Here is a 20018-nt window from a genome sequence, read left to right on the forward strand (position 1 = left end):
CAAACTAATCACAACTAATTATATCATCTCTTTAATCTTTAAATATTTAAAGATTAAACATTAATTTATTCGTCTACAATCAGTATATAATGAAACCATTAAAGGAGAAAGGTTAGAACAACTGAACAGTGTTTACTTAATCATAAGATTAAACATAAACCTGTCGCAATGGCTTGAATTATAATGTCAATATTTGAGCAGATGTCAAATATCTTATTCATAATACTGTCTACACCTGTCACATGCTTAAAGGACACTTAATGTAGGCTATTTGTCAATAGGATTAAGGCAGGTATTACAACAGAAGGACAGGATTGAAGAACGTTTTAGATCAGGGGAAAGTAAACACAGCTAATGCCTTTTCAAAACAAAGGTTGTGTTTAAAAATAACAGTGGTTGAGCCACTTTGACTGTAACTGTTGTACACTAATGTTTCATTTCTTCATTTTGGCAGTGGCCATCTTCTTTTTTTGGGGGGGTGGGGTGCTTGGAAACAAAGTAAGGGATTAGCAAACACTGGGTTATCAAAGCTATAACGTTATTCTCAAGGCTAATCATTAGCTTGCTTTTTAAGATATAATTTACATTAAAAGCCCCCCTCCAGTGAGAATCCAGTGTTTAACCTTGTAAACATCTCCATGTGGTGTTTTCTCATGTGCTACGAGACATACCAGGGACAACATCAGCAGTCATCTCCATGGCTGGGCCTGTCTGCTTTTAAACTGCAGTGTACCAAGGACAGGCCGAACAACACGTTTTCAGATTGGTAGGTTTGTGACATCACAAACCTAAACGTAATTTTTGCAAACTCACTACTGACTACTAACGTTAACGTCACTGCTACTAATTACTACATTTCAAGTTTTCATAAGTTGCCACTAAACGATGGCAGAGACGTGTTTTGTTTTTGCGACAGAGGGGGCGGTTGGAAATTTGCATAGTGGGTGGAGACTATGCAGATTGGGGATTTTTAACGAGGGAGAAGGAGGAGATGCCTTGGGAGGATTTTTTACAAGGTGATTAAACGTATTTTGCAGAAATAAACATATCAGACACAATTTATTATTTCAAGCAGAGCATTTTACATGTCTTAAAACATGACTGGAGCCGGCTTTTAAAATAATGAAAGCTAATCTAATAAACTAGGTATGTTGAAGGAGCTCAGACTTCTTGGACAGGCCTGTACACGTTTAATTCTGCTGCAAAGCTAGCAATGTTAAAATTAGCTTCTCTGGGGAATGACCTAATTTTGGAGGAAGCCTCAAGTGGCCATTTGATGAACTGCAGTCTTTCCACTGGAATGTGGAGGCCTTAACAGTAAATAATGGAGAGAGGACCACTAAAGAATAGCCCCCTAAGATTTGGTTAAATCAAACAAAAATAACTGAAATGTTTGTATTAGATAAAGATGGTGACCTGACTATCATCTGGTGTTAAGTCAAAGTGGTATTGAGTTTCTTAAGGTTGGAGATTTTTGCCTGTAGTAGTTTACGAGCCTAAACTGTTCCTCTGTGGACACTGGCCTGGCCTGTGACCTGGGTGTGTAAGAATGGAAAATTCCAGGTTTTCTTCCGAGAAGCAGTTGTGTGTGTTTACTCCTCCATCTCTCCAGAGACATTAACTAGGTCAAGCGCAAATGAATCTGCCAACAGCCAAAAGAGTGGTGGTGACAAGAAGGGGGAGTCAGGGAGGGGGGGACTGTGTGGACTTTGACAAATCTCACAGTCACGATTAAACTCAGTTACCTAATTTTAGCTCCAACCTCCCCCCCCACGACCCATTAACTTTCCAAGGAGGTCTGAATTCACGCTGCTTTGGTTGGAGCTCAGCTCAGAGGCATCCTGGTTAAACAGTTAAACGGTCACATGGCTAATTATGTACAGCCACAAATGTACCCAGTCAAGGACACCCAACATTACAACCATTTATCCTGCACTAAATCTTCCTGTAGGCTGTAAGCCTCGGGACTTTTAAATAACATGTTTTCTGCTCCCATAGTGGCACTAAATTTTTCCTTGTATGTTTTTGTGCATGTGAATCCACTTCTACTCATGATTTCATACTGTGCTAGGTGCACACCCGAGTGAAGCCCATCCTCTCTGTGGTATTTTCATGTAGTCAATAAAACGTGACCATGTAGTGGGCTATTTTTCCAGATACAGCTTCTTAACTTGAGCTGAGATCAATATATCCTTGTCTGTCTTATGATTGTTTCAGATACACATTTTTAATACAACTAAACCTACAATTTAAGGCGCATTATTTAAATAGAGGCAGAGAAAAACATGTAATTATCTAAGGATGATGTAACGGAAACAACCTTTTTTTTTTACGTAATGGAACGCACCTCTCTGACACACAGGTGGTTAAAGAGGTGTGCCAAAGGGGAAATAACCTCAAAACACAGCTCAGCACATTGGGTCTGACAGCTGATCCTCTGGAGGACAGGTTTCAGCCAAATGTTTTAGGCTAATTTACGGGTTTACTTTTCCACGAGGTCAGTAAGTTCAGGGTGTCACAGATGGCTGAGCCGAGGAGCCAAGGAGCTGGTATTTCTTAGCAAAGAGAAACAGCGAGCGGGGGGGGGGATGGGCTTTCAGCAGGTCAACGGGGTTGTGTACATTTGTGTGTGTAACGTGCTTCTTAATGTATGGGTGGAGCCACGTGCACCAGTGGGTTTGTGTAAGTGTCCCAATTTTTTTAAGAGCAACCAATTAATGGATTACGTTAAATTTCTGATTGAAATTTCCATTCAAAACCCTCTAACTTAACAAAAACACATGACTGACGTAATCTCATTTTAAAGGACTCGTACAGATTGATAAGACGTCACCAGCTGTATCCAAAACTATACACACATGACGCTGCTTATCTTAGCGTCCTCTCCTGCACCTGACAGGGAAGCACTTAAAAAGTAAAGTGACTGTGCACTTGCTGGTGCTTAACACACAGTGACCTCTCATTGTCCTTGGCCTCAGTCGAGCTTTTCTGCTCTGCTCTTATGAAAACACCAGCTCTGGTCTGAGCTGCCTGCTGAACGACTGACATTTCCTCCTCCTGCTGTGACTCAAACGCTAAGTTAAAAGGTTTTGGTCATTTTTAACAACCGACTCATCACTGACTCAGTCTATGTTGTTCTTAGTCCATTTAAATCCACTGTTTACTTGTGACCCAGAGTTTGGATGTTTTCTTTAACATTTTGTCTCATTCACTTTCTTGCCTTTCATGTCTGTACTGTAAATATGCTAGTTTTACTAAGTTATTTTAGTATAACATTTAGTATATTAGCAGGTACATATTTTATTTACATGATTTCTTTGACATTTCGGCTTCTTCATTTTCTTGCCAAGAGTTTAACGAGAAGATTGTTACCACTCTCATGTGTGCATTTTAAAAATGCTAGTTTAGCTTAGCATAACAGGGTATTAGCAGGTCTTCTGGTATATTTTATATTTAGAGGATCTGTATTACGTTTGGGCTCATTGACTTTGTTTCCTAAAGTTTTTTGACGAGATTGATACCACTCTCATGTCTGTACTGTAAATATGCTAGTTTTACTAATTCATTTTAGTATAACATTTAGCATGTTAGCAGGTACATATTTTATTTACATGATTTCTTTGACATTTCGACTTATTCATTTTCTTGCCAAGAGTTTAACAAGAAGATTGATACCACTCTTATGTGTGCATGTTAAAAATGCTAGGTTAGCTTAGCATAACAGGGTATTAGCAGGTCTTCAGGTATATTTTATATTTAGAGGATCTGTTTTACGTTTGGGCTCATTTACTTTGTTTCCTAAAGTTTTTTGACGAGATTGATACCACTCTCATGTCTGTACTGTAAATATGCTAGTTTTGCTAATTTAGTTCAGTATAGCATTTAGCATATTAGCAGGTATATATTTTACTTACATGATTTCTTTGACATTTTGGCTTATTCATTTTCTTGCCAAAATTTGAATAAGAAGATTGATACCACTCTCATACATCCATGGTAAGTATGCTAGTTTTGCTAGTTTAGCTTAGCATAACAGTTAGGAGGTCTCAAGGGCCCCTTCACTTTCTTGCCAAGAGTGTTTTGAGAAGATTGATACGACTGTTATGGTGTGTACTGTAAATATGAATTGCGTAGAACAGCAGGCTAGTATAGCTTAGCATAATTAGCTGAAAAACCTTGCCTGGCGCAGGCCACTTTTACACAGCCTGTTTAAGACAGGAATCTTATGCTTCTGTTACGCTGTAACGCTGTGTAAAATCTCACACTGGGACAACAAAATTACTTGTTTCTGTCAGCGTCAAAGTATAAAGGCGGCATAATGTCTTAGCGCTGTTGTGATGTCTGTGTAAAAAGGGCTAACGTATGCCTTCAAGTTATGTGCCAGATAATTTCTTGGCCTGGAGTAGTTGCAACAAGCCGCACTAGAAGGAAGTCACTGCTCCCAGCCAAGTAAGTAGTCTATAAAGCCGCAAACATTTTTAGACTTCTGTTTTTGCATTCCCTTTTTGCATGGATTAAAAAACCTTTAGACAGAGGCTGACAGAGAAAAAGGACTGAGCTAATGTCTCCAGTGTTTGTGCTAATCATAGCTAACTAGCTGCAGCATTGGCCTCATATTTAATTGACAGATATGAAAGCAGTATAAATAACTTCAGGAATAAAACCAAAATGCCCCTAAAAATATAAAATAGAATTATTTACCCATTGCATACTGTATACTAGCATTGCCTCAGAATACTCTGTACCTAATAATACAACTGAAAAGACTACAGCCTTATTCTGGCTGTAATGAATAAATTTGTAGATTCACCCTTCAGAAAAGCATTAGAAGCATGGTGTGACATTTGTCTAAAAAATGTCTTAAATTGACTCAGTCAGTAACACTCAGTGCTTGAAAGAACTCCTTCATGTTGACACAGGTGTCCGTACAATTTCAGTCATTCCACAAGTTCAAGTGCCTTAAATTTTCCTGTTTCTTCAGCATGTGACTCTTTTCCATCATGTCACTGGTGAACAATAGGGTGCTACTGAATTTGGGGGAAAGTAGGCTAAGGCCAATGACGTCCAGGAAGGACAAGAAAGAGCTGCTAGCTATTCTTAACCGCACCTGACCTGACCTTTGGCATCGCCTTTTGAGTAGAATGTAACAGGACACTATGTGAAATGTGAGGTCTGGGCTGACCTGTTAGAGAATTCATTTTCTGAAACCTTCACAGAGAGCCAGCTAAAGTGTCACAGCTGAGCCACATGTCATCAGGGAAGTCATGTGAACGGGGTCAGAGGTCTGCAGGTTCACTGTGGGACGCGTCAGGTTGCTCCATTGTGAGGGGATGGACTCAAGGACCGTACTTAAGCACCATGTGCTTTACTTGAGTATTTCCATCTACAGTTTACTTCCTCTTCGCTACATTTTACAGCTACACTGAAGCTTATTAGACCTCCATTCATCAGTCCACGTCCAGGTTTTGAGCCTGGACTGTTATCATGCATCAAGCAGATTAATGTTGCATTGAGGCTTCAGTTACTTACAAGCACAGATTTGCAAGAACATTTTTATACTTTCACTTTGAATAAACCAGATGAGTTAAAGGGAATGCATGCATCCTGATTGCAGTGTCTTCAGCCTGCCTTATATTAAAGCAATTGGCTGTAATTGACCCTTTGCCACAGTGAACATTGAGCACACAAGACAGCGGGTTTAAACTGGAAAGCAGCCTGATGCTGCTGCATTCACCAAGGTTAGAAACCCATCACTGCTCTCTCTGTTGCTAATAATTTCCATCCATGTCCCCCCTGCAATTTGAGTGCTGACAACAAAAGAGCGAACGCATGATGAACTCAAGTTGAAAGCTTGTCATTATAAGCCGCGCGCTCATGTGCCCATGCTGTGACTCACGCTCGTGCTTCATTCAGCCTCCCACTCCTGCACATGTCATCTGTTGCTCTGTCCTCCATCTATGCTAACGTCAGAGGAGGCTGGCCGTCCTCCTACATCCCCTGCCGAGTGCCACCAGTTGGATAGGCAGCCCGGTCCAAGTCTGCAAACTCTCTGTAGAGGAATTGATCGACAGCAGACACAGAGGGGCTCTCGTACTGCCCGCCTAATTATCAGGCCACATGGGGGACAAGCAAACAGCACAGGGTGAAAGATATCAGCTCAGTTTGAATCTGTCCTTGCCTGAAGCCCAGCCAAGGAGCATCATCAGTGTCTTCACCGTCTTCCCCTTTTAGTGCTCCAGTTACTCCCCTCACATGCGCTCTGGCCGGAGCTCGGCAGCCTTTGTGGATGCTCTGACAGACGGAAACAGAAATAGCTCCACAAATAGACCCGTGCTCCGGCTCACAGGGGAGCAGTAGCCCCACTTCTGTGCGCTCTTGCCTCCTATTCTGTGTGTGCCTCGGGCCAAAACAAGTTAGCTAAGAACCACAGGGAAATCAAATTTGGAATTATTAGATCGTACCAAAAGTATCGAGGGAGAAAGAGAAATGTGCGCATAAATACATATTGTTAAAAAAATAGGTTGATTTCTGAAGAGGCATGTCTTTAACACAATCTGGAACAGTTACAAAATTAAAGCAAAAATCGGTGGCAGTATCTCACGTCAACTTTTTCAACAAATTTCCAATAATTATTCATCTGTTTTAATTGTCAGCGTAAGTAATTAAATGCGTCATTTTATCTCTTGCAGCCGTTCGATTACTTGATTACAGCCGACAGGAAGGAAGCAGCACGTGGAAACCGACTCTGCACAATGCCTGCACGCTAGCAATAACAAAATTGCATTGAATTCCAAAATAGTATCTCTATTTCATCTCGTTCACCTGTAAATGTTTTAAATTTAACTTAAGCACAGAGTGTACATTCAGTATAGCTCTCAAACTCGATGCACTTTCGCAGCGTGCGACAGTGGGAGGTGTGAGACTGTCATCGCCCGAGTCAAACCTCCGTCTGTGATTCGGCGCCTTCCTGTGTCATTATGTTCTCTTTTTTTTAGCCATCATGTTGCGACAGACAAACATTGTCTCTTCCCTGCATTCCTCATGTCTGTGAGCCTGCAGGGATGCTGATCGGCATCATCCCTTTTTTCTTCTTATCTCCTACTCTGCCGCGTGATCTCATTTCTACACCTTGCACAAAATCAGTTCTTACTCTCAGTTTTTAAATATAATCCTGCGTGTACACTGGATTTGATTCATCATACCTAGGATTAAGTATGTCTACACGCTGCTATGAAAGACTTTATCCCTCTCTGTAATTCTCTTCCGTGGCCTCAGCTACAAGGCAAAGGCTCCAGAGAGCCACCTAAGGACCGAGGCCTCAGGCAAGCATCCTTTGAGTTACTCCAGCAGGAAACATGAAGAATAAATTATCCCAGGACAAGAGAGGGGCTTCAAAGCTGTGCTACACCATCAAAGTGGTGTCTCCATCTGCAGACTGGGCCCCGAGGACAGATTCACACCTACAGGAGCAGGTGCAAGATAGCACATACGAGCATTGACATACCCAGACAGATGCAACAAGCACAGCACCAAAATGTAATCTGAAATGACTCGTTAGGGGCGATATATCCAATCCAACTCTGATACCGAGTTCTGAACCGACGTCTCAGGTTTGGAGACGTTTACGTTCTTACCTTCATGGGTCTGTTTTTCAGATAAGGTTTTTCTACATTCACGTTCATGCTGGCACATCCAAATATCTTCCTTTGCCAGATAGAAACACAGCTGCATCTACAATGTGATGTTCTGTAAAAAGTACCCTTTTAACAAATTGGATCTGGTTGTAGAACTAGAAGCTGGTGAAGTATTTATATGTTTCACTTTGGTTAAAGCTCCTGTGAGGAGTTTTTAGCTGGTTATGAAACAGACTGAAATTAATTTTGATGTCTCTGTATGACCTACAAAAGCAAACCAGACCATCAGCGACAAGATTGCTCATGTCTATATAGTTATTTTTAATGCCTGAAACTGCTGGTGGGGGTTGGTGTCAGGCGAGGCGCTTAACTGCACGCTGCCTTTGTTGACATTTTCCAGGGAGTGATATGACTGTTAAAGAAAGCACGATGAGATTTTATAGTTAAAAACCAACACTTAAGCATGTACAGGACAAAATCAGCAAAGAGAGGTACAGCTTTGTCCACAGGAAGCGCCAAAAGCAACACCGAAAGTTCCTCACAGCAGCTTTAAAGTGTCAATAAGTTGAGCAGCAACTAAGCTAAGTAGCAATAAGTGAAAAGGCAACATGCACTAATTTCAAAGTATCAAAACTGCCCATATAAGCCAGGGTAGGCTATTAATTTTAGAAGCTTTTTTTGTTCAATGTTTGGAAATTCTCTTTAAATCCAAGGAGCAGTCAATGTCCAAACCAGGTCCAAGCAACAGAAGCAGCCTCTTCTTTTACCTCATTCAGGGTCACATGACCTTTAAATCACAGGTGAATCTAGTCCCATCATATTAACTTCTCAAGACACACCCAAATTTCCCCTATGGGGTTCAATAAAGAATTATCTTATCTTATCTGACATAAATGTGTCCATTTGCATGAATAAAAAGATCGAGGGACTGAGGAATTTGCGACCTATTTACGTCCTGTCTCACGCAAGAGGGGATAACATCCACTTCCTCTGTCTAGACTGCATTCATCCCCAGTGTGGAGTTTTAGGTTACAGCCTATGATCCAGAGTGTAACGACATAAAGCTTTGGGTTGTAAAAAGTAGCACAGTGACGGTTCAGTCACAGAGTCCTAAAGGCCTGCAGGCTCAGGTGTCTTTTTGTAGTGAAAAAGATGGAGATCAGTGTTACTCCGCCCAGAGTGTGGCCCGAGTGACGCACTCACACACAAAGTATGCAAAAAAACACAAATCCTCCCTCTTCTCCTCTTCCTTCCTCCCTTCTGCTGAACCCTCGACACCCTCTCCTCCCCTCGGCGGGTGAGTAATCAGTGGGTGGACACTGAAAATGCCTCCCATGGCTGACCTTATAAGGCTGTGAGGAAACTGCTGATTTCAGGTTTCAGGGCTCAAAAAGCGACCCCTTCCCTCTTACCCCCATTGCTTCAGCCCCCCTCCCTCTGTTAGCACCAGCTTCCTGTCTTTATCGGCTCATATTTCACACAGGGGGAAAGGCCCGCGCTTCTAGATGCACAAAGGCCTTCTCGCAGCATGAATCCTCAATAACTCGCTCGATTTTTTTGCCTGCTGTCATCCTGAGAGCATCTACTGTAGGCTAGGTGTTATATAGGGGATCTGTTCTGCTAATGGCAGCATGCAGACCAGATTTAGTTCACTCTGTTGTTGCCTCCCCCTATAAAAGTTTTGCAGTGTGTATAGCATACATACAGTAATACATATTTTCCAATCCAGCCTATTAAACTGATATAGCAAAACCTTACTCATAATAATCACTCTAGTGAAACTTCTAAATTAGCTTTAAAAAGTTTGATTTACATATAAAAATAAAGAAAAAACCTTATACAGTATGAAAAAGTTTCCATTTGCTTCAATTCACTTGAGTACATCCACCCAGAAAGCAGGAAGAGGTACAAAACAGTGAGAAACTGATCAACAACATTTTTGAGGTTTCAGGCGGACATACAAGGGTATGTTTTTAAAAAGCGGATTTTTATTGCATTTTAATGACTGCAACAATTGCCTTATTGGATTGTGTTCAAAGCCACTGAGGAAGCTTCAGCCAAATGTTTGTCAGAGGTAAAATATTGTGGTCCGGTGCAGGAGTCTAAATGATGGGAAACTACATTTTAATGACGGGGGATTTACTTATCAAAGTCTGTTTACACGTCTCTGGGAGAACTGCTGCTTATGTGGAAAAAGTTGTAAAACGTCTTTTGTTGCTCCAGAAGGAGCTGTGTGAAGTTTGATAAGTTGCATCTTTTAACTTTGAAGACTACAAGTCTGAAAATAAAAAAGAGGGGGAAAAACGGAGGTGTGGAGTTTAAAGGAATGAGCTTACCAGACCTTTGTGGCTGGCTCCTCGCATCTACATTAGCCGCTACTAGCATAACAAACCAGAATCTTCGAGCGAGCCAGCTGTGGGTGGTTGAGTTGCATTGTGGGTAATGTAGGCATAGGTTTTGACAAGGAAGAAGAAGGCATAGAGATACAAAAATAGGATGTATCTGGTTGTGCACCATGGATTTTAATCTTCACTAATTAAGCTAGTGAATTTGAATAGAGTATTAATGGTTGGCTGAGGAGTTAAGAGTGTTAAAAGAAAGAGAAAGTGGAGCCTGTAGCATTGGTGGTTTTTTTGCCCTATAATATGCTACTATCACCTTCAAACAACCTGGTTTAGCATAATGGACTTTAAATTATACAAATTATACTAACAAATTAATTACCTAAATATAGACTTGCTTTTTGTCTTCTAGGATTCACATTACAATTTAATGTGTATTCCAAACTTAATGCAAAAAAATGCCACATCATTAACATCATAGTCTCTCATCTCTCCATGACGCCACTTGTCGAGAGCAGAGCGGCAAATTAAAATGATTAGTGAGTCAGCTGTTTCCCTCGGCAGGAATGTTTTAATGAAATTTGTTATTCTAATTTAAAAAGACTAACAAATTTAATCAGTCACATAATACACAATTTTCTGTCAGAAAAACAGAATGGAAATCTTGCTGTTCATTTAGTTCACATGTGTCAGCCCTGACAAGTAATGCAGTTTTTACTCCACTATGTTTAATTGACAACTACAGTAGCTTTATGTTTTTAACTAATTAAGATTTTATAATAAATAAATGATAATAAATTATTTTTACATATAATTTTACTAAAATATGCTGCCTAAAGCATCAGCAATAAAAAACTAATAATGCAATGATACGTACTTTTACTCAGTATAAATAGACAGGCTTAACAGGGTGGAGTTTTTACCTTTACCTAAGTAAACAATCTTAATACCTCGTCCATTACCATTCATGTTCCTCTTCCAGAGACTTTAACCTGTTGGGTTAGTAAACGTGTTTGGCTAAGACGTTGCGAAAATCATATCTGCAAACAATTGAATGCAATTACATGTGGTGGAAAAGTTACACAATCGAAAATGAGTAACAGGCAACATGTGTCATCCTACAGTGTTTCACCTCACACGCTCCTTAGGTTATTCATACAAGTCTGTCATTCTTTAATCCCTACATGTCCTCTGAAGAGCTTCATGAAGATAAAATGTTTCGTCTTGACTGAAGCTTCTGCCAGAAATCTGTTGGCGCAATGTTCCACTTAATCGCTTTTAAACATGAAGCGTCTAGCAGGCTGCTCTCATAAAGGAGGGGTATAATTGCAAAGTGTGGTGTGTTTGAAGGCGTAGTTAGCCCCCACCATCTGAACTCCGTCTGCTTCACCTTAGGCCGGGTTGCTTTTACATGTTTGAGCCCCTTCCGCAGTCCATGCTGGAGACAGATGCAAGTGGGTGTGCACATTTGATCTTTGATGATTTCTTTTGCACAGGCTTTCACATGGACTGTACTTTGTATGGCAAAAAACACACATTGCTCATTACACTAATCCGTATGCTGCACTTATGACTGACTTACATGTTTATTTTGTCTTAATTTTAAAGTAAATTAAATGTATTTAAGCTTACTTCAAGTGTTTCTTCCTTTCTTAGCACACACATATGGCCGGTTCCTGACAGCGGATGAAAACAAGACATTTATCTTAATGTGTCAGTAGATATCCACCAATCCATCCATTATCTATACCGCTTATCCTGTTCAGGGTCGTGATGGGGCCTGGAGCCTATCACAGCTGTCATTGGGGCGTGGTTACACCCTGGCCTCATCACCAGTCTATCCCAGGGCTGACACATAGAGACAGACAACCGATCACACTCACAGTCACACCTACTATCAATTTAGAGGCACCAGTGAACCTAACCAGCATGTCTTTGGACTGCAGGAGGAAGCCGGAGTACCCGGAGGGAACCCACACATGCACAGGGAGAACATGCAAACTCCACACATAAGGCCCCCATCGGCTCTTGCTGTGAGGCGACGATGCTAACCACGACACCACTGTGCCGTCCTCAGTAGAGTTTCAACTAATAAAAATTAAAGCATCTAACCACACACACAGAAAACTGTTGTGAAGATCAGAGTGTCTCTTTCTCTCACAGTATAATAGGATGATTTTCAACATAGTAGCCCGTCTATTCAGACACCAACGGCCTTTTTGTTCAAGTGCAAATCATCGCTTTTCCCTGGATTCCATCAGAGCGAACGCCGGACATTCACTTTAGTCACAATTCAGACGGACTGAATGAGCTGTATCAATGAGGAGTCACACATAGCAGTATTGGTGAGGTAACACGAAAGGCTGCAGCTGCCTCAGCGTTGCAGCAAAAAAAGCAGTGCTTTTAAGGACAAGCATCTGGGCAACAGGTCTTTAAGATTTTCAGTCATTCAACCACAAAAAAAGCAGCCCATGGAGGAGACGAGCAGGAGAGTGAGGCTTTGATCCAGTCGTGCTGTTACATGTCGGGAGTCCTGTTATTGGCTTGGAGTGCTGAAGACAGACGGATGGGCCTGAGGAGTCCCCCCCACCTGGAAAACATAACTCTATCCTGGCAAGACTGAGCTTTTAGAGCTTATTTCTTTACAGTAAATAATTCAGCATGTGTTGTCTCTCTCTCAACAATGAGCCTCTGTCTCTCTGGGCTGTAACACAGTTATGTTTATCAGGTTGGTTTGGGGCCTTCTTTGTTTGTAAAACAATACATTACTGTATATTAAGACCGCACATGCTATACTATACTCATCCTCCCTCAGGGCTTTTCTTTTGACACCATAATGTGTTGCATTGTAGTTTCAGTAAGCCTGGCACATACTGTAGGATTATAGATATCATGTGTCTTGGAGCGATCAGGAGGAGAACACTGCATAAAGATTGGGATCCTATATCTAAGTGTTCTGATGCACATATAGCAAATGTGCAAATTTCAGCTGTCACTGGGAAGATACAATTCCTGTTCCATGTACTTGTGACGCCCGATCAATGACTTAAAATCCTAATGGATGTTTTGTCCAAAACACTCAAACCACATTACCCATCAGCCTATTCTGTTTCATGTAACCAGGCATCCAACCTGTTTACTGGGGAAGGAGAGTTTAAGAATTTGAGCATGATGATGGCTGTACTTAAAAAAACGTCAACACACACAATCACATGACAATTCTGCAATAACGGAAGAACACTAATCTGTACATGGCCCGTATGAAGCGGTTCTACACAGGATCAGGATCAGAAGCATTAGTGTGTTTTCAGATTACAGCATTTAATTAACGTTTTTCTTGATTAGAGGCGGCTGTGGCTCAGAGATAGAGTGGGTCGCCCTCCAAGTGGAAGGTTGACGGTTCAATCCCCAGGTCCTCCACTCTATGTGGTGTATGAATGCTTAGCAGATTTGTGGCTTTTTTAGTTGTTTTTTTTTCTGAACATCATTCTAGTATATTTTGTTATAATTAACATAAGTTAGCATTATAGAGGCTCACATTCACAGTACAAAAAAGTTTATTGTCAACCACAAGAAGTAGAAAATTGTCCTTAACACATTTAATAAGTTTAAAAAAAACCACAGGATGTAAAAAAAAAAAAAAAGATCACTGTCAATAAAAAAAACACTCAGCATTGTGATTGTAAAGGTAAACCGAAAAGGAGGTTGAACTTCAGCCAGATCCAGTATAATAAAAATATCAGCATAGTTCACAGTGTGGTAAACATGTTTTGGTACAAAAGCTTGTTTCTCATTAAGCTGACCTTGTGCTTATGTATTAAACATGAAATATATGGTAATTCTTCAGAGATGCAGTCACAGTATAGGGAGGACAATGCAGTAGCAGCAGCAGGTTGCTAACATTTGTCACATGGCCTTTACAGACAGACACTCGCCTAATCAACCTACTTTTCCACGTCTCTCAGTCTTATATAACATGAATCCAATCACAGCTCAGGCACACTTTGCCCTCAGAGAACCCTGCATCCAGCTATGACATGTCTCACCATAACACTAAACACGCTGCAGCCAGGCGCCTTCTGCTCTTTTGTTCAGGGTAGGTGTGTGTATGTCCTCCGGCGGAGGTGTGGGTTATAGTTTAATCAGACTATCAAATACTATTACAGGACATTAGTCAATTTTGTGATACGCCTTTTAACTGTCGTGTACAGTATCTAGCTGGAGCCAGCAGCTGGTTAGCATTAGCTTAGCACAAGGACTGAAAACAACGGGAAGCAGCTACCCTGGTTCTGTTCGTCTCTGTCTAATCTGCACAAACTGTAACAGTTGCGCAATATTTCAAGGGGACTATTTCCTGACAACTTTACTCCCTGTAAAATGTAGGCTTGTTTTACATTTCAGTTTTATGGAATACATAAAAACCATGTACAGCATGTTAAACAGGAAGCTTTACGACTGATGGTAATAGGAGAGCATAGAAATGAATGCATTCATTGTCACATTGTACAACAAAATTAGCTGTGCCTCTCCTAGAACAAGTATTTAACATTCCCTGCATGCCTACACGCACTCAACCACACACACATACACACTCAAAGTTTATGCAGATAATAATAATAAATTAAGTAAGACAAGATAACAAATTAGTAAAAAGAAATGCAGATTATGATACATTTTGATTGACTGTTTCTACCTGCCTCTAGTCTTTGTGCTAAGCTTAGCTTAGCTTAGCTTAGCTGGCTTCTCCAGCTTCTCCAGCTTCTGGCTGGAGCTTCATATTTGCTTCTAGGCATGATGGTATTTATTGTAAAGAAAGTGTTTGGGTCAATGGGTTGTCTCTTGAAATTACAAGAGATAACTTTAAGAATGGGATCGTATTGAGAGTGTATTGGGAATTAGGATAACATGGTATAGGGACAGGAGGACTCATGGTCAACGTGTTGTATAAAAATGTATAAAAAGTAGGTGCAGAAACACTTCCAATTAATTTACAAATCAGCACAAAAACATCACAGTGAAGTCCTTGCAAGTTGCAGGAATGCTCGTCCTTTTGGTCTGTGCGAGAGGATGTCCATCAGGAGAACAGCAGGACCTTCTGCAGAGTCCTCCTGAGCGGCACCCTCTCCTCAGGCTTGCTGTCAGGGATCATGTCAGCGCTCCTCTCTGCACTCAGCTGGATGCCCGGCCTCCTCTCTCCGACAGCCTTCAGCCCTGCCTGAGAGATGTTCCTGCAGAAGTCAATCTTTACCTCCTCCAGACTCGCTCCATGAGCCGCCACACCCTCCAGGCAGCAGTCAGTGATGCGGACGCAGTTCTCCAGGTGGAGGCGGCGCAGCTTCCTGCAGCTCTGCAGCACGGAGATCACATCCCGGTCAGTGATGTGTCCACAGCCGGACAGGGTCAGGGAGAGCAGGTTTGGACACCTGAAGCACAGACACATTATTATTCAATGACACGTGTTGAAGTACAACAAGTACAAGACCTGTCCTGTGTCATCTTCACTCATCACACCTTAGGACATTATGTGTAGCACGGAGGGATTAGCTTGTTTGTAGAAGGACTAGCCTTAAGTAAGCAATGCTGTTTGGCGTGTGTTCTTATTTTCACAATTTCCTCAGGTCCCTTGAAAAGTATCAGATAACAGGGGAGATCATATAGATTGGGCTGTCTGATAAGAGCCATGTGTGAATGAGGAGTAAGTGACACCACAGAGAGGCAGCAACATGATCTGTTACAGGACAGAGCTGTTTAATACCTGGACCAGGCTATCTTTTCTTAACACACTGTCCCACTGGGCATTCATGTTTCCGCTCTCTCAAAAAGCTTTTGTAAATAAAAGAATATGGCGCTATTGCACAGAACAATTACAGGATGTTAGATGAATTAAAGCATGACAAAAATGCATTTCTCTCATGCTAAACTTTCCTGGAGTAATTCTAAAAATGAACATGAATTGTTGCAATGGAAGGCATGTGTTTGCTTCGTGTTTCCACCATGTATCAGGAGTGCACTGCAGCCTACTGGCAGGCTGGCAGCACAGAGCTGGCAGACAGACACTCTGATGGCAACGGATCGAGGATGTCATTCACGTTCACTGATGCAGATTACATAAAGACTTACATAATCTTACCACTTTACCACATGTGAGCTAAACATATTCCAGTTGCCTGCAAGTGTTAAGCGCGCTGTCCCAGTAACCTCTGAACATGGGATATAGCAGTCGATCCACGTGCTTGTTGCTTTGTTGCATGAGGCCAATGTGGGGATTTATCAGCAGATATAATTGCACGGCATTGAAATTAACCCCCAAGAAAAAAGAGGAACCGGGGCTGTGCTATAAAAGCTCAAAGCTGGTGGTATTTACAGATTCAGGAACATGAAGGAAAAGAAAGTATGTAAGCATTAAAACTTCATAACCTTTGTTACATAATCCACTCTTTCTCTTTGTGTATGTTTTCTAACTATCTGCATGCAACCTTCTCTTAATCCACCCTGTTTTAAAATGCCTTTCTTTCTCACACACAGTTGCCCACAGGATGACACACAGATTCGGTAAATGTTTCTTTTTAGGCACTAGGGGATTGACTCATAGCACCTCTTGTGGTGGTAAAGTAACCAGTGTTGTGTGGACAATTTTCCATTGGCAAAATTGTTTTCCATTCACATTTCCAAGTTTTAACTAACAACAGATATGCACCCGAAACCACATTAAAACATTATACATGTTGATCCATTTTAAGTGCAAGTTACCAGAGAAGCAGCCAGCACAAACCACACAGATAAACAGCTACAGTATGCGGGAAGGAATTTGTCATCAGGCCAGGTTTGTTTGTGAACTGTCTGATGTTTTTCCCCTGCAGCAAGTTGATGTCTAATGCTGTACTGTTTCTTGTATAGTTAAATGTCTTTGGAAGATGAGAAAAAATGTAAACAAATCTATCTATCTATCTATTCAGAGTAAAATAGACCGAAAGCAGGCTAGCGTTTAGCACGGCTAACTTGATTAAGCATGATTGACAAGTTGCTACTACAGCGACATAAAACTATGTTGTTGGTTTTTTTTGGTTGTATTTAAAGACACATGAGGAGACAGTTTCTAATTTTTAGTAAGTACATTTTAGAGCCTGTTTTTGGCTAGCCAAACTATTCCCATTGAATATCAGTTACAGTGAATTACTGATGTACCTCGCTAGCGCTAGTGTTAGCTGAAGATTAAGCGTTAGCTAACCGCTCGGTCCTCTCCAGCGCCACCCTCTCGTCCAAATATGTTAATTTTCCAAAAACCCAACATATCAAGGGGCTCAAATCCAAAACTAGACGCTAATATTTGACGTCATGGTGGCAATTATTTTTTAATAACCTATCTGTCTATCTAGCTTTAAAATGTCTGTAGCGTTTCCTTCTTTAAGTTCATATTAAAACCAACAGCGCAGAATGGAGTCTGGTCTGAGCTGAGCACAAGCAGAACACCGCACGGCTAACGTGTAATCATCTCTCTAATGACCTGTTTGGTTTGCTAACGGTTATTTTGTCTGGTCAAATTACCCAGTGAACTCTAAAAGGAACTGAGACGTACACTTAACGTTCAGCTGCTTTGGCCTCTTAAATAGAGGAGTTCATTTCAAACGCAGACTTTGACTTCTTTTACCATGTAAGTTTAGTAGCCCAGTTCATGTCTTAACTTATCTCTAAAATAGTAACCCGAGATGAGCTTGAACTGGTTTTGAAAAAAGAAAGCATCAGTGTTGCATATCGAATATTGGAATGAAATATTTAACCATACAACCCTCATACAAAAGCTTTTTGTGCCACCCACTGTGCCACCCACACATGGCATGTTGAGCATGTGAATGAATGTTGTATAATTCAAATACTGTGAATTATACAACATCATCTGGCATCAGAGAAGCATTACACTAGAAACTACACTATGAAGAGGCCCAAAGACATGCTATGTTTTATAGTTTTTCCATGAAAGAAAAAAAGGAAAAGAGACATGAGCTTGGCGTCAGAGTTTGCGTGTAGTCTTCTCCAGGAAGAGGCAGGCAGAGACAGACGCACATGTTCATTCCTCTGACAGCAACAAAGAGCCAATTGTAGGCTCCACCTGCCTGCGTAAATCTCCAGTCTGCAGCTGACTGGGAGGGTCTGTGGCTAAAATCACTCTTTATCACCCCCACAGCTCCTCTGCTTCCCCTCCCACTTTGTCACGTGCGCTTCTTGCTTTCTTCTCTCTTAGACGATTTGGGAGGGTTTATCATCAGTATGCAACGAGTGTGCCTTAAGGGCGTTGAGATACACGGCCCAGACAAAGTAGGTGGTTCTAGTTTTTTTTGACTGGTTTTGCAGCTCTCATTTCTTGCGTCTCAAATTTCACAATACAGGAAATCCTCACAGGGTCCTAAACCGAGCCAACGAGCCAGCCCCTCTTCCCTCCTCTTGTCCCGGCCAGCTGCGGCGGCCAGGCTCCCTCACATCAACGGTTATTAAAGGCTGCCTTGAAGAAATTATCCAGAGACCTCATTACGCCTCTCCAGGCTGAGTCCTGCATGCAGTCAGCCACGCACACAAGGCCAAAAGCCAATTCAGTGACCTATCTAATCCAACTGTCACATCATTCAATAAGTTTAATTTGATATGTGACCACAGTTATGTTACTTAATAGAATCAGTCTTATGTCCCACAGATGTGTCATTTTTCTGTCTGTATGGCCAGCTTCTGATACGCCATCTGTTTCTAATGATTTTCTTCCCCTGCTGCTGCCTATAGCTAAACATTGCAGCTTCGGTGAGCCATGTGCCTCTATATAAAACCACTTTAGTTTCTTGTGGTGGGTGTGAAGGACAAAAATATAACGCAAATCACGTGATCATACTCAAAACAACATCAGACAAGGATGAACGCATTTCAAATGAAAGTTTGAATGCTTATGTGTAACAAAACTGTGAAACATCAGGCTGCCTTACAAGATTTTAGCAACCTCTTGTGAAAAGCAGCTGCAGAGATGGACAAAATTATACTAAATACAGTCCATCCAAAATAACTTGCTGCTCCTGGTTTGTTTTATTCAGGATGTGTTGCTGTGGTTTAGCTCTATGGTCATATTTGAGGTTGTGGTTGTACTGTTGACAATCTAGGGGTCATGACCCCCACAGTGGCTCACAAGATGAATGTGATAGGGCAGGAATAGAGCTAAGATTAAAGCAGATAAAAATATTACTGTCACGTTAAGTTTTCCTTCATTTTTCAGACTTTTTAAACCTTTTTAGATGTAAATTATAATATAATCTTACTTTTGTGTTGCATCTCAATTGTATGACGGATTTTAAAGGTGATGAAAGGTACTGATATTTTGCCCGCTTAATCTAAGAAAGGGGCAAAAATATTAGCTCACTTAAGTAATTGTCAACTTGAGAACAAGTAAAGTGCGAGTGTTGTTTTGTCCACCCCCTGTTGGTCTATTTCATTACAGACCATCATAAGAAAAATTGCCAGGTGTCATTCCGAAATACACAACAGACGAGAACCACACACAGACACTCACATGAGGCGGACCTGGGCCAGGAAAGTGCTGACCAGGTGTTCATGTTTACTGCAGATGTCCTTCTGAAACGAGCTCTTCAACCAGTCCTCTATGTTGCACACCTGCAGGACCCTGCTGGAGTACCAACAAACAGTCAAGTAGCGCAGTGAGGCTCCCAGCACAAAGTTGTCCCTCCTCAGCTGACACGGGGAGATGAAGTGAAGTAGATTCCAGAGACGGGGGTCCAGGAAGACCTCGCGTAGCCGATGACAGGTAAGGGACAAGCTCCTCCGGCTGTCTTTGTCCAGAAAGGAGAAAAGGTGGAGGAGACACTCGCGGTTGAGCTCAGTGAGATGCATGGCAAGTCGTCAGGAGACAGAAAGAGAGGCCTCGTCCCTGAGGGGGTGGTAGGCCTGCTGGTAAGCAGCAACAATGAGCCTGCAGCCCGTATTGTGTGGCCTAGATACATGATGCCTCCTCAGGCACATGCTGCAGGCCTGCACATATAAGGCCGTGGAG

At 41.6% G+C, this 20018-nt stretch overlaps 1 protein-coding gene across 1 annotated transcript; it reads right to left on the reverse strand.

Annotated features, from left to right (window-relative positions):
- Positions 1-15050: 15050 nt before the first annotated feature.
- Positions 15051-19858, reverse strand: fbxl22 (F-box and leucine-rich repeat protein 22). Its single transcript, XM_069687286.1, has 2 exons — positions 19521-19858; positions 15051-15399 (listed from the first exon to the last, which is right to left on the reverse strand). The coding sequence occupies exons 1-2, from the start codon at positions 19856-19858 to the stop codon at positions 15051-15053; spliced, it is 687 nt and encodes a 228-aa protein (XP_069543387.1).
- Between the last annotated feature and the right edge of the window lie 160 nt (positions 19859-20018).

Source organism: Semicossyphus pulcher, unplaced genomic scaffold (genome assembly GCF_022749685.1).
Source record: "Semicossyphus pulcher isolate SPU_LCO1_2020_fin unplaced genomic scaffold, fSemPul1.0.p SCAF_8, whole genome shotgun sequence".
Taxonomy (NCBI): Eukaryota; Metazoa; Chordata; class Actinopteri; order Labriformes; family Labridae; genus Semicossyphus; species Semicossyphus pulcher.